Source organism: Falco rusticolus, chromosome 3 (assembly GCF_015220075.1).
Source record: "Falco rusticolus isolate bFalRus1 chromosome 3, bFalRus1.pri, whole genome shotgun sequence".
NCBI lineage: Eukaryota > Metazoa > Chordata > Aves > Falconiformes > Falconidae > Falco > Falco rusticolus.
Window position 1 is genome coordinate 89,500,803 of NC_051189.1, and position 13,678 is coordinate 89,514,480.

Here is a 13,678-nt window from a genome sequence, read left to right on the forward strand (position 1 = left end):
CGGCTCTAGCCTTCCTGCCTGCCCTGAGCCAGATAAGGGAATCTGAATGCTATTTTATAGTTCTTTAATCAGGTTGCTTTTCATTGAGATCAATTACTTAAGCTGGTATACTGTTCAGCCCACCCAAGCACAGGAGGCAGGAGGAGAGGGTGGTCAGTAGCAGCAATTCGCACTGAGGTTACCTAAAAGCTGTTGTCTTACAGCACCAGCCTCCCAGCACACCAGTCTTAACCTGCCTCAGCATAGTCTCACATGCGCACCGACACAGCTTGCAAAAACCATGGCCAGTTTCAGAGATATTCAAATGTGTATGCCTCGTCGGCTACATACAAATCAGTAATCTGCCCAGACTGATTTCATTTGTGCTTTTAGTCTGCGAGATGCTTATATGAGACATGAAATGAAGCTAGGACTTTGCAGACTCCTAATGAGAGTGAGCATGTGTGAGACAAGCTGGCAGACAAATTATAACAAGAAAAAAAAAACCCAAAGATAGTTGCCTAATTATTTTTAAAATAATTTTGTTGCTGCTTTTATTTTCAAGGAATACGTGCACTTGAAGAGTAAGGCTGAGGGTTTTTTAGCCCCACTGATGTCTAAGTGGCAATCTCCAAATGCAAATTTCAGTCATAGGACAGCATTTAATCTGTATAAGCAGAGCACTCTAACCCCTGGATGGGATTTTGGCACTCTTGTCCATTAACCTGTATTTACATTTCAGAGGTGGAGGTTAGTTCAGAGGAAGCCTGAGGATGGGAACAAGGCAGGAACATTTATCACTTTATCACGTGGAATGGTGCTTAGTCCTTCTGGAAAGTTCAAGTCTCCGTGTAGTTAGCAGCTGGGCCAGTCCATTCATCAGCATCATAAATATGGTCAATGACATCACCAGCACATAGTGGCTAATGCTGCAAGAAAGAGAGAGATAAAAGAAGTGAGAGAAAAATGCAAATTTGCAGAGTAAAAAAACCCTCTGACAAACAACCCCTTGAATATTTTTTTTTCTTTTTAACTAGGCCTAATTATTTGCCATTTTACATATGCTGTTCCTGAAAGACAACCATTATAGCAGCACTATCGTGTCAAAACCAAAGTCTGTGGCAAAATAAAATGGTGGGGTCAACAGAAAGCACAACTGGGCATACACGAAGTAAGAGGTACTGGGTGTATTTTTCATTCAGGGGGGTAATTCAATGTATGTGACTGAAACCATTGCAAAACTTCTGTCTGCTGTGGACTGATAATGCAGAAACTAGGGAGAACTCACCATCAGGTAGACATTTGTTGGTAGTAAGACAACTCAGATATGTCAGCTGAAGTGCAATTTTCTAGAGAAAACACTAGTCAGGTGATGAGCAGCTTTAAGAAAAAAACCCCAACTCTACTTTTTCACTCGACATTTCTAAAAATTGAGGATTTCTCTGCTGTAGTAACACATGGTTTCAAAGAGATTAAACAAATGAGTTCAAGAGTGGCTAATAAACACAACATAAAGATGCAGGTTCTGAGTTAGGAAGTCCTTAAGTCATTAATGATTAAAAGGATAATAAGCAGAGAGCTTGTTCTCCACTTGCTCAAATTGTGGTACCCCATGTCCACTAGTGTTAGAGATGGGCTATTTAGGGTCAGACTGAGATTTGACCTAGGATATACAGCACCCTGTGTTAAATGTCTGAATCAAACTGCTGTTAATGTAAGCCACTAGCCATTAAGAAATCAGAATTTTTCCAAATCCAGTGACATTTCAGGCTAGAGTTGCAGACGAAACACTGCTGCACCCGTGTCCATCGTGTATCCAGTGTGGCTGTTTGTTATTTTCCTGGGACTACTGAAAATATTGGCATTCTGACACGAGAGGTACCCGTATCTCCCCATGCACCAGTACTCACTGTTTCAAAGCAGATGGCTCTTTAGGACAAGTAGCGTAATTTCAGACCTATGAAGTCTGAATTTAGTCACAAAAAAGGATTGCAAAGAGCACCTGCCAGTTTAATGACCTAGAATTTCTGCCAGAGGACTCATTCAGATTGAAAGTTTAGCCATGGAACAACAGTAAAGCTCATAATGCTGACGCTATCAATCCTCACAACCCTGAGACTGTGAGAATCCTGGTGCTAGCCTACCACAGCTTAGCTCTGTGAAGTGCAGAAGCACCAGCTCTTAACAAACCTGGGCCACAAACCAACGCGAGACAGTAAAAGTAATCCAAAAAGTTCACTAATGAGCAGGAGCTCTTCCACAGCTGGATACCAGCAACCAAAGGAGCTGAGGTCTAACCAAAACAGATGAAGAACACTGAAAGGGACTTGACTCAAGCTACATGATTTTTCTGTTTCTTAGTCTGACTAAACCTTCTCACAATACCTTGCTCAAAATACATCGTTTTAAGAAATCAATTCTAATGTGAACAACTCATGGTTTAAAATATCTGACAGGAACCATCTTTCCTATGTGTCTTTCCTATAAGCATCTCCCCCCTCCAGCTCTAGCTAAGCAGAGCAGCATGCCCATGAGAGCCATATTCCTGCCCTGTTTCTGTGGGGAAGGTGTAAGATGACACAGCGAGGACCTGAAGTCAGGCACAAAACCTACTTTCACCTGGTCAGTGCACTTCAGACTCCATAGTTCATGGCATATATACAATAACAAAGATAAAACAACTCCCTTAAGATCTGCCCTTGAAAGTCCAGCTGGGTGTGTTACAGGTTCAGTTTCAGTTCCCCATGGGAAAGAACATGTTGCCAACTGAAAGTCAAACCCTTGCTGCAGTTATCTTCATGGCATAACATGCCCCTGGGGACTGTACACACACCACAGGTACAGAAGTTTGTGTGGCTCTTAGGGAACAGCCACTCTGGTAAATGGGTGGATGGCTGAACGTCTCATGCATTACTGGCAACATCCCAGTTTTCCTCCTCACCAGGCACCAGAAATGTATTGTTTTTCATATAAGTAGCAACACCACTTTTCTTCTAGCTTTCAAAGAAAGCTTGAATGAGAAATCTGAAAATCAGAAGCCAGATCAAGACCCTGCCTTTATTCCTACAAACACCCTGAGACAGTCACCAGAGGATTAGCAACTTGCTACCATCAACATGGTCCTTAGGCATCTCAGTTCCTGTCTACGCCAAAAGGAGCTTTTCCAGATGTGGGTGCTAATCAATGATTTGGGGGGCATAGAGAGGGGCTTTCTCAAAGGAAAAAAGTCTCTACAAACTCTGCTTAGCCACCTACCAGTCGAGGAACAGGGTCTTCTGTACTACTGTAAAGAAGAGAGTGCTGCACACATTCCTGCATTGGTATAGCGCAAAAGGCTGAATAGTTACACTCCTTTATTAAAACATCAGATATTCGGAGTAAAGAAACAAAATATAAAAAAATAAAATGCGATAGGAGCACAATTAAAAACAACTTCAGTCTACATGTCACAATTACAAACAGCCAGCATCTCTGGGGCTATCGGCAACTGGTACTGCAGTACCTGTAGGCAGCTCTGCTTCGTAAATTAGTTCTCAGGCTGGGGCAATGCTGTAATTAAACAAAGCAAGCAAGACTCTTAGAGGTATATGCCACAACAGCAGTGGGAAAATCTTGATCCCTATACAGCCCAGAACTGTACCCTTGACTGGATCTGCAGTTACAGTGAAGTAGGCAATTCTCAAAACAAGCCTCCTCCATCAGAAGGCAAACCTGAGCTGACAAGAGAAAGGAGCGAGACTAGGTTCCAAGCAAGTTAGATCCATGTGGAGGAAGAAGAGACATCAAACAGATACAAGAGAAGAGCACAGTAGGGCACAGTGGAGCAATGCTTATAAAGGATGAGATAGGCAGGGACAGGTAACGGTAGAGAAGAGGTAGCTGGTGTAGAGGATGATGGATGATCTAAGGTGAGGCTGCACTGTTCAACAGAAAGGTGAGTGCCCTATATATAGGCCAAGGTTAACAGGCAAAGCTGGTGCTACAAAAATTTTTTATCAGGGACGAAGACACCTGTTTCAGTGGCGAGGAACCAAAAGGAGAACATATGAGGTACCACCATCTCCTGTCTTTGCTTGTGACAATGTACATTGGTGGGAAATACTAATCAAAGACAAGAAGAATCAAAGACCAGTAAAAAATGAGGGGTGGGGGTGGGGGTGGTAGGAGGAATCAATCTTGCTCCAAAACGTGGCTTTCTCTTAAGACAGCCTAATTTTTAAGATGGCAGGCAGACCTGATTAGAAGCTGAGAAGACAGGAAGATGGAGTAAGTTACCAAAGCAATTAAGAAACTTGAAATAAAACAAGCAGAACAAAAACTACTCGTGCAAGGACTTGGAAGAACACACTCCAGAAGAGTCCAAGGACCTTATTTCTATGTGACATGCGACTTTGAACTGTGGGATTGTTCCCAAGCATGCACTGAGACCCTGAATTTAGATTATGAGTTTGAAGGCTCCTGCATTTCCAGCCAGGATCCCACATGCTCTCCCCTCTGTTTTACACAACACAAATCACAAAGCACATCACTCCTGGCTCCTGTTTTAGAAATTGTTGGCAAACACTGTTTTCCTCCTGGTTACAAATCTTGGTTTTAACAGTCAGACCTAGAAGCCTCAGAATCCCAAATGTGAAATTGATTCTGTTATCCTAAAACCTAAAAAAAATCAGTCTCCTATGCTTTATCTATGTCCCCTGAACTTTGAAACTGCAGGGTAGTTAAGACTGTATCTTTTATCTTCCAGAGACTGCTACAAAAAGAGAAAGGAAGTAGTACAGTATGTGTCTGTATAAAATGATATAATACTATCATAGAAAGAAGCTTCAGGGTTTATCTTGACTATCTGAATATACAGCTATTTACAAATTGCATATACTGTAGAGATACAGTAGGCTTTAAAGGCTATATCTCTCTATCTATAGAGATAAACGAACCTTTTAAGCCATAAAGAAATCATTTTAGTGACAAAGAAGCCAGAAAGCCAGCTATTCCATTTGTCTGTTATTCAAGAATAAAAGAATCTGTCAGAACAAACTTCTCATGATCATGTAATACATACTGATACATCAAAAATAGTAGGAAAACTGCATTATTATTTTTACGAAATGTAATGATGTATTCTTCTAGGGCATATGATGCAATTTAGGGTGACCTCAAGATATGCAGGTAGAGGGTAAGGTTAGCAGATCTCAGAAGCTTGCATAAGCCACTGCTTGACTTCTGCATTCACTGCAAGATTATTATCGTGTTATTGTATCAAAACAATGAAAAGCACTCTCTGAAAAACAAGTTCACATTGATTTTGGCATGACCATTAAAAGAAAAGGGGCTTTAAAACTTTATAAGAAGCCATAAATATTTATGGTAATTGATAATTCACTGAGAGGAGGGAATCAATGGTGCATTGATAATTTGCTGAATGTAGTAATACAGGACTGTATGTTGGATCTGATGTTGCTCAGCATTTCATTAATAATCTGGAAGAGTGGGAAAAGTAGAAATCTCTTTACATTCAAAGACAATACTTAAGCGGCGTGTTGAATTCAGCAGGGAGAATAAAGACATCACATTGGCAGACATGATGGCAGTAAAACGACATGTAACGTAGTTAAGGCATGGTAGAATGAGACATAAAAGCCAGGAGTTAGGGGTGAAATAAAAACAAAAAAATGAAATATGTTAGTTCAGTAAACAAACCCTATTTCCAGACAATGAGAGAGATCCATTAGGAAAAAAAAACATTACCACGAAAAAAGCAGTGAAGGTCTGGGTTTTATTGCAAGGGATTTAAAACCAGCTCTTACACGTGAAACTTCTGAGCACTGCTACTGGAAAACCCAAGTATCGCCTAATGAGAGTTTCCTACTGAACCTGCACATTCTTAGTAAGAGAGAGGACAGAAAAAAGTTTTGAAGTGTGGTAATTAGAATCCATAGAAAGCTATCACCACAAGAAAGAACGAGTACGGAAATATACATCAGAAGCTTTGCAAATGTGGCACATATACCCCCAGACTCTTGACAGACTTTAGAGGAATTAATCTTCATGGAGCAATTAAATAGCTGCTTTTGCACCTGTGATTTCAATGATGTGGTAACTAGTAATATAAAACAAACCCTGGTAATTAAGCGTGCACACACACTTCCTATCAGTGTCACCAAAAAAAAAAAGAGAAAAGCTGTCCCTAAGGGTACACCTATTCGTTCTGTGAAATCCTACACAGGTTTTGTTGAGATACAAACAGCTGGAAAAAAACAGAACCGTTATTTCCTTAACTGACTCAGTCTTCTTGGGAAAACTTTAGCAACACCTAAAATATATTTTCAGACCTTGCTTGTCAAAGGAACAGCAGACGACGCTGCAATGGGCATGCCACAGAGCTGTCACTGCAGTTGCAACAGGAGGACAGGAAAGAGCCATGTTAGTATCTCTCTCCCACTGGTTTTGGGAATCGCCCAAAACCCCATGAAGCTCATCTTCCCTTTCAGGAATAAACAAACAAAAAAATGCTCTGCTGTTGCTTGCTAATTTTGCCAGGCTTGGGGATCACACCATTAGAAATCTGCTCAGAGGAGAAGGTTCAGGTGCCAAAATATTGCTCATGATAGATAAAATAAGGACCACTGCAGCTCTGTGCCTATGGCTTCATCTATTTTCTTATGCAACCTAGTCATTTTATCTTACGTGCATATACACACATATACAGAAAACATATAAAGAGACTACAATAAAACAATGTAGGTGGCAAGGTGCTCAAAAGCGAAGTAATGACAGATTTAAGGCTGCCTGAGCATTATGCACCATCACGTTAAAAACTAATCACAAATTACTCTTGTGAAAGGATTTTTTCTGTGCTTTTTTCAGTGCTTTCTTCAGTGCTCAAAACACACATGGAGAGGCAGAATTACGGTTGTACATAATGAACTCCCCTAAACTCTTCAGGATAAGGCACATTTCCAGCTGAAATGAATCCAATGATCTATCACCATTGTAGATCTCTATGCTATGAAGATCATATATATCACAGAGGAAGTTTCTGGGTACTTGTAACAGTTTATATTTTTGCTTGCTAACTCCCAATTAGAAAGCTTCTTGCCCAGCTAAACAGAGCTTTTCTGAGGCCTTTAATATCCTTATTAACCTGCACAGGAACTCATGCCAAAGGATCAGGCCACCTGATTTATCGTAAACTGACCACAGCAAGGAAGTGTGATGTTAAAGTATCGCTTCCACCATTTGATCTAACTGTATCTCTCCCCATTAGGAACCTTCAAAATGTAGCTACAAGCAGGAATTTGAACCTGCAAAGAAAACAGACAGAATACATGTGTGCGTGTGTGTACATGCATGCATACACTGGAGGGAACAGCACAGCTCAGCAAAGCACAGAGTAAATATAGACTAAACAGAATATTAACAGTGGGTCACTATTCAACTTCTGTTTAAATAACAGTGTCAAGTGACCAGACTGGCTGGATTACTAACAACACATTCCCTGCTAAGCTTATTACAGCACATTATCTATTTCCACAACTCAGAGAATGTAAATCTGAAATGTGTATTCCTTGTATTTGTTATTTCTAGACTATTCACAAATAAGACTGCACCTACTCCATGATGTATGCTGCGGACGCCTGTATGGCTCATAAGGCAAAACAAATATTCTCATTTTAGCTGTGATTTCTATGTTTAAATGCTACAGATTTAGTCTTCCCTAAGTAGGGGAAGGATAAATGCACAGCTCTTGGTAGCTACTAACACATTTGCACAAAGTTCATTAATTCACAGGGGGCTGTATACAGGGGCTTAACTAGATTCAAGACAATTAACAATTTTGATAGATCACTATTTTAACAGCAATTACAACAAATTCAAATGCAAAAGAATAATTAAATTTTTTTGGTGTAATTAATGTTTTTTAGAAATCAAATCCTGCTAACTGTATTTCTTGCCATGCTAGATTCATTCCTCCATGTTGTTCTGACACAGATTTTAAGACACAAGTTTTGGCTTAGGATGGATATACACATATACATGTGTGTGCACACATGTTGTGAGTACATGGAACATCAGTGAAACATTACAGAGCCTAACTGGAAAAAATTATAAGAGTAGGTAAACAACAACATTAACCTATGAGCTTTTTAAAAATGCAACGAAGGCAAAAAAATACTGTACCTTGTTCCAATATCCAGCCAGCTTCCATGATCTTTAACCAAAAAGAAAAAGTGCTAGGAGAGAAACCAACTTTCATTAGTACATCAGCATCGCACAATTTGAAACACAAAATTAAAAACCATGGTTTCAGGTTGTTTAATTGAAGTTTCTAGTTCTTCAAGTAGAACAAAGGCAAGACCTTTCTAGGAATGCTCATTTGGACCAAAGTAAAGAATAGTGTAGGAGCCAGAAACAGATTTAAGAAGTTTCAAACATAAACAGCTAAAGATGGACTAAGTTCTGTCAAGCTGGGCTTGCAGGAAACAGATGACCAGCAGAGAACATTTTCAATAAGAAAAACCAAGCCACCTTATTGTCTGAAATAATGGGAACCCAAATAACGCCTAGTGCCAAAGAGAAGGCTGCATATTGTTTTCATGGAATTCCAACACAAACTTCTTTGGGCAGCTTCGACAGTTCCGTACCCATAAAATGGGAATAATGTTGAGAGAAGACAGCACTTGTCTGTTAATGGATGTCCCAAATTCTAGCGGGTGGCCACACTGACTCACAACCACAAACCAATTCTCTTTTTTTTTTTTTCCTGACAACTTTCTCATCTCTTGATATATACACACAGCTCCTGCAAATCAAACCCCCTTGGTAATATTTTGTTTTGTACACCAAGTATGTATTTGCTAATTGTTTTAAAATATTTAGACCAAAATAGGAGAATACATGAGCTGTAAGAGATATGCTGGGGTTAGACTGACTTTATTAGTGAAATGTTATGAATGTGGTTTATTGGTTTTTTAATCCTCTTCCTGTGGAAGTTATCAAAAGAAACAACTGAAAACTATACCTTCTCCATTTCTCACTCTACAGACAAATTAGTCTTTATTTATTCACTGTTTCTCCTATCAGGTGAGATCCACAGATCACACCGTACAAGGAAATCACATTAGGAATGCTTACTCCAAAGGGATGAAACTAAAACAGAGTGTATGAAGTAAGAACACCAGCTCTACATGTTGCTTTGAAAAGGTTTGTTTACCTTGTGATACCCAGTGGCATTGCTTGCTGAATTGAAAACAGTTTGAGGGGGCAATGAAAATGTATTTTTGATCTGTAAAAATTATGTTGGGGTATCATTCAGCTTCGGGTTGTTTCAGCTAGTTTGGTCTGTGGACACAAGCCTTCTGAAAACAGCGATTCCTAACAGCTTACTACAAAGGGCACAAAGTGACTTTTCAGATGTTGTTGGTCTCCTGGATTCTGACAACTTTAACAGCACTGGAGGGTAACACATTTCTCCTTTTCCTCTCTTTTTCAAGGGAAGGTGGGGTGAATAAAATGTTCAAAATCCCTGAAAAATTAACTAAACCCTGCACATAGCTAAAACTGAGATTCTCATTTAAATTCTTCCCAGGAATTTGATCGGAAAGGACATGAAAAACTCAGAATCATAACTTACTGCTTCATTTTTTTCTCTTATTATTAAGAGAATATTGCTTCTTCAGAAGCATTAATTACATGAAATTCAAAGAGTAGCGATTGGAGGAGTTTTATCTCTAAATTATGCTAGGATTTCAATCCAATTCACTGCCCTAGTTAGAAAAACTTTGAAGTCTGAACCAAATTCAGATCTCTCTAGATGGAATTAGGAGAACCCTCTGCTTCTTGATCTTACTTGAAGAGAATGTGCAACAACAACTTACCAAAGCCATAATGTCTGAAATCACAAGAACAATGAGGAGGAGGCTGCAAAGAAGAAGGGGGGGGGGGGGGGGAAACCAACACCAGACCATCAACTTTTATTTATGGACATATTTACAAAGTTTATTAAAACCCCCATAAAGACATTAAAATAAGATATGATTTCTTGCACTTGCTTTTCAATCGTTTAGATACATTTCAACGTATTAGAGAACAGTTAAAATACACAACTAGGAAACCTGCCACTTGTAATCCCACCCTGAAATATGACATGAAAAAAGACATTTCACATTAACAGAGTTTCAATTTTGCAGCAGAGAAACCTAAAGCGAGTCACTTCTTGGAGAACAAGAGCATCTTACAAACAGCACCTGCCAATTCCTGATACTGGGAGCTCATGTGCCAGTTAGACCAATATATAAAGCTGGTTTAGAAGCTTCAAGATGGACTCAAGAGTGAGCAAAGCTGTGTGACACAGGCAGACAGATACCTGAGCCCATCAGTTCTATCCTGATAACCACTCTGCTGGGTAGGGAGGCTACTAAAGGAGGTGCTCGCCCCTGGCTTCCAGATCTCTGGGTGCCTGTAAGCTGCTCTGGGAACACCCAGCATTTTGATGGCATGCTCCCGAACCCACAGGCCTCTCCATCAGGTGGCAGGTTACTTCTGGGAAGTAGGCTGCAGCCAGTAAAAGGAACCAGAGTGCAGCTTGCAGAGCTATTTTTTCCCCCCATTAACCTAATCTTCTTTTCATTAAACTAAATCCTAAATTACATGAAAGCCATTGCTAGAACTGGTTAAAACTAGTTTCTAAGTTAATGACACAGAAGCAATGTTGCAAACAGCTGACCCATTAACAGAAAAGTCTTTAACTAGAATACAGTTAATTTATCAGTACTACCATCATAAACCCATGAAGGTTTTTTTGGAAAAAGTCCTGCTGCTGCATTGCGCAAGCATGTACTGCGGGGACACCCATACCAATGCCTCCTGATGAGGAAGTTTCTGATATTACCTACTTCAACTATACTCCATTAGTAAATAAGGATGCAACAAACCAACTGTATCTCAGGTGCACTGAAAGGCTTCTCCACTTGCCTATGGCTCAGACAGGATGCTGCAAATCTTGTAGTGCCTAGGAGGCACTCAACCAGAGGGCTATTCTCACAGGTAAACTCCAAGAACATATTCTGACAGAACATTCCCCACAAACAGCAAAAAAAAAAAATACTTAAGTCTTCAATCTAGAAATGGAGAGTTTAGGACCAATTTGTCCAAATCACAAGAATCTACTTTTTGCCCTTCTGCACTGCAGGAAGCCTTTCACAGGAGAAGGACAACACTAATTTCAGAGCACATTTGTACACTGCAAAGACAAGATTGTCCCTTGTGATGGCTTATTTTATTTAGCAGGGGCAGCAAGAGCAATAAACAGTGCAGCACAGACTTCAGGATGCGCTGACAATCAGAGCACAACCTCTCCAGGGATCCTGGGAGCATCTTGTGGTTTCTGCCTTGTTCCCAGGCTGATACTGTGGCAGCATCACTGCTATTGTTACCTCAGCACAGCTAAATGAAGGCGGCAGAAACACCAGCTTGAGTTTCAACCACAGCCTCATAAAAGCAGCACAGATGTACTCGTGTCCCCTGGTTTAAGAAGTTGATACCATTTCCCCACTCAGATGCACGTTCCATAAAAGCTTGCAATATCACCAGCACTGCCAAGGCAAGCATTCACAAGTTGGGAAATGCTGACCTTTATGATGTCCAAGCCCTAGAAATGGAAGTCACTAGCTGGTCTTCTGAGCAACCCCAATTCCTCAATGCAGCCCTGCTCTTGTATAAGCCTTAGCAAGGTGGACAAATACCCTCCCTTGGGGGTGCAGGGACAGCCCAAAGCATGCTGCACACAAGCCAAGGCAGAGAAGGTAAAAGGGATGGTGTCCCTTGTGCTGCTCCTCAAACAAGACAACAGATTTGGGGCTGCCCTGTCCCTTGCTAGTACTGGGTAGCGGTGTGTAAGGAGACAACAGGCAGGATGAAAGCAAACAGAAAGGCAGAGGGCAACACATGGAGCAAGGGCAGCTTCCTCCTGCTCAGTTGAGCAATATGCAGGACAGAGTCCCTGCGATCCTCCTGCCACCAACAGCAAGACTTTTGGTCTACCCCACACAACATCCCACAGTGACAGACTCAAAATCGTGTGGCTGACTGGGACCTGCTCTGTCTCAGCACCATCTATAATCTCACACGATGAGCAGAGGATTCAGTCATGTGCACTGGGTCCACTGAAAGGGGTAGGGAGTAGGGAGTGCTAACAGTTAAAAAAAATAAAAACCCTGAGACAGTGAAAAGCGTGAGGGCGTTTCAAATCTGGATACAGCAGCCTGCAAGGCTGGGCACCCATCCCACATCTTCTCTGAGAAGTCTTTAGAGATGTGGAAAGGACTGGCAGCCATCTAGTCCTACTGCAAAAAATCTGTAATACTGAAGACATGCAGGAACAACTGCAGTGGAAGGGCATCTAGCCTGTTTTTTTTTTTTTTTTCAAATGCTATTTGTGGTGAGGTCAGTGCTACAAAGCTATAAATTGGTTACATTATAAATGGGTTATTTTAAAAATAATATACTGTAGGTAAAGATGCAATATAAAACAAAAATCAGGCTTTAAATTCTGCTCATTTTTCTACATTATGAAGGAAAAAGTGCTCCTGTGTATTGTCAACAAAGAATATTAAATATCTGATTGTTTCAGACAGGGCCAATGCTTCCATTTATATTCATTTATCACTTAGAAAAGAAGTCCTGAGCTTGCAAAAAAACCTCAAAATTTAATAACAAAAGTAACAATTTGATCTACTTTTAAAAAAAATTTTGATTAAGATCTGACAACTCTGAGTTCTTGCAAAATACATTTGAAACCCTTACTAATACCAGAAACATAGCATTTACTGTACCTCTTAGAAGATAACTGTGTTGTGACTTGAACAGCTTCAAAAGCACACGATACCAGAACAAATGGGATTACAACCTGTTCAAAACACAAGCTACATTTTGGTTTATAGCCATATTTACAAAACAACCTGGCAGGTTGTAGAAACATTTTCCTGCTTTTGAAATTAACACAGAATGTGTGTTTTACAAAAATAAAATATTGGCAAGAAAGGGTAGAAACTCATTTTGCAGGAAGCACACTTACTAAATGAATAAAAACCCCCTTCCATGGTCATAGCTGAACTGCAGTGAAATAAGCCATGAGGCAACACAGAAAACTATAATTAAAACACATTAATGATCCTCACTTCATTTATCCAGTTTAGCACTAGTGATAAATGCTTCAACAAGGCTAGAAGACAGAACAATTCAGGTCCAGTATCTCAAGTGACATGTTGCAGAGCTCCAAGTGTAATGGGACAATGTCACCTCAACCACAGAAAAATCTGAATATAGAATATATTCATTAAAACAAGGATCATACTGCCCCCCCCCCCAGGGCAAGTCAAGCAAATGTAAAAAATTCAGTAAATTAAGAACAAAACAAACAAACAAGTTAGAAACAGGAATGTTGCCTTTTTCTCTTTCCAAAGTTGACTTGTAATCCTTAAATTAGTAGTGTAAATGCATTGCTAAAACCTGGTTTCTCACATCCAGAAGGTCTGCATTATCAACTTATGTCCTGCAGTATAACACAGTATACCTGTAACTTAAATCTGCTTTCTCTGGGGCACAAGCAGAAAGGCAGAGGAAATACTGCTTATTTTAGCAATAATCCATAAATTCCACATCTCCCTACCTGTTTGCCTCTTTACCCCTCTGGCAGACCCTT

At 40.2% G+C, this 13,678-nt stretch overlaps 1 protein-coding gene across 5 annotated transcripts in view; it reads right to left on the minus strand.

Moving 5' to 3' along the window:
- Window positions 1–504: 504 nt before the first annotated feature.
- Window positions 505–13,678, minus strand: part of PIGN (phosphatidylinositol glycan anchor biosynthesis class N) — a 106,918-nt gene continuing 93,744 nt past the window's right edge. For 3 of the 5 annotated variants that reach the window (XM_037379974.1, XM_037379975.1, XM_037379977.1), the window contains 4 exons: window positions 12,810–12,883; window positions 9,855–9,897; window positions 8,158–8,210; window positions 505–908 (listed from right to left, as the gene is read on the minus strand). In XM_037379974.1, the coding sequence (XP_037235871.1) occupies window positions 785–908; window positions 8,158–8,210; window positions 9,855–9,897; window positions 12,810–12,883 (294 nt within the window). In that variant the 3' untranslated portion in view covers window positions 505–784. Of the gene's footprint in view, window positions 909–1,267; window positions 3,529–8,157; window positions 8,211–9,854; window positions 9,898–12,809; window positions 12,900–13,678 lie in introns of those variants that run through there. The other 2 variants (XR_005103152.1, XM_037379976.1) reach the window with 2 other exon arrangements.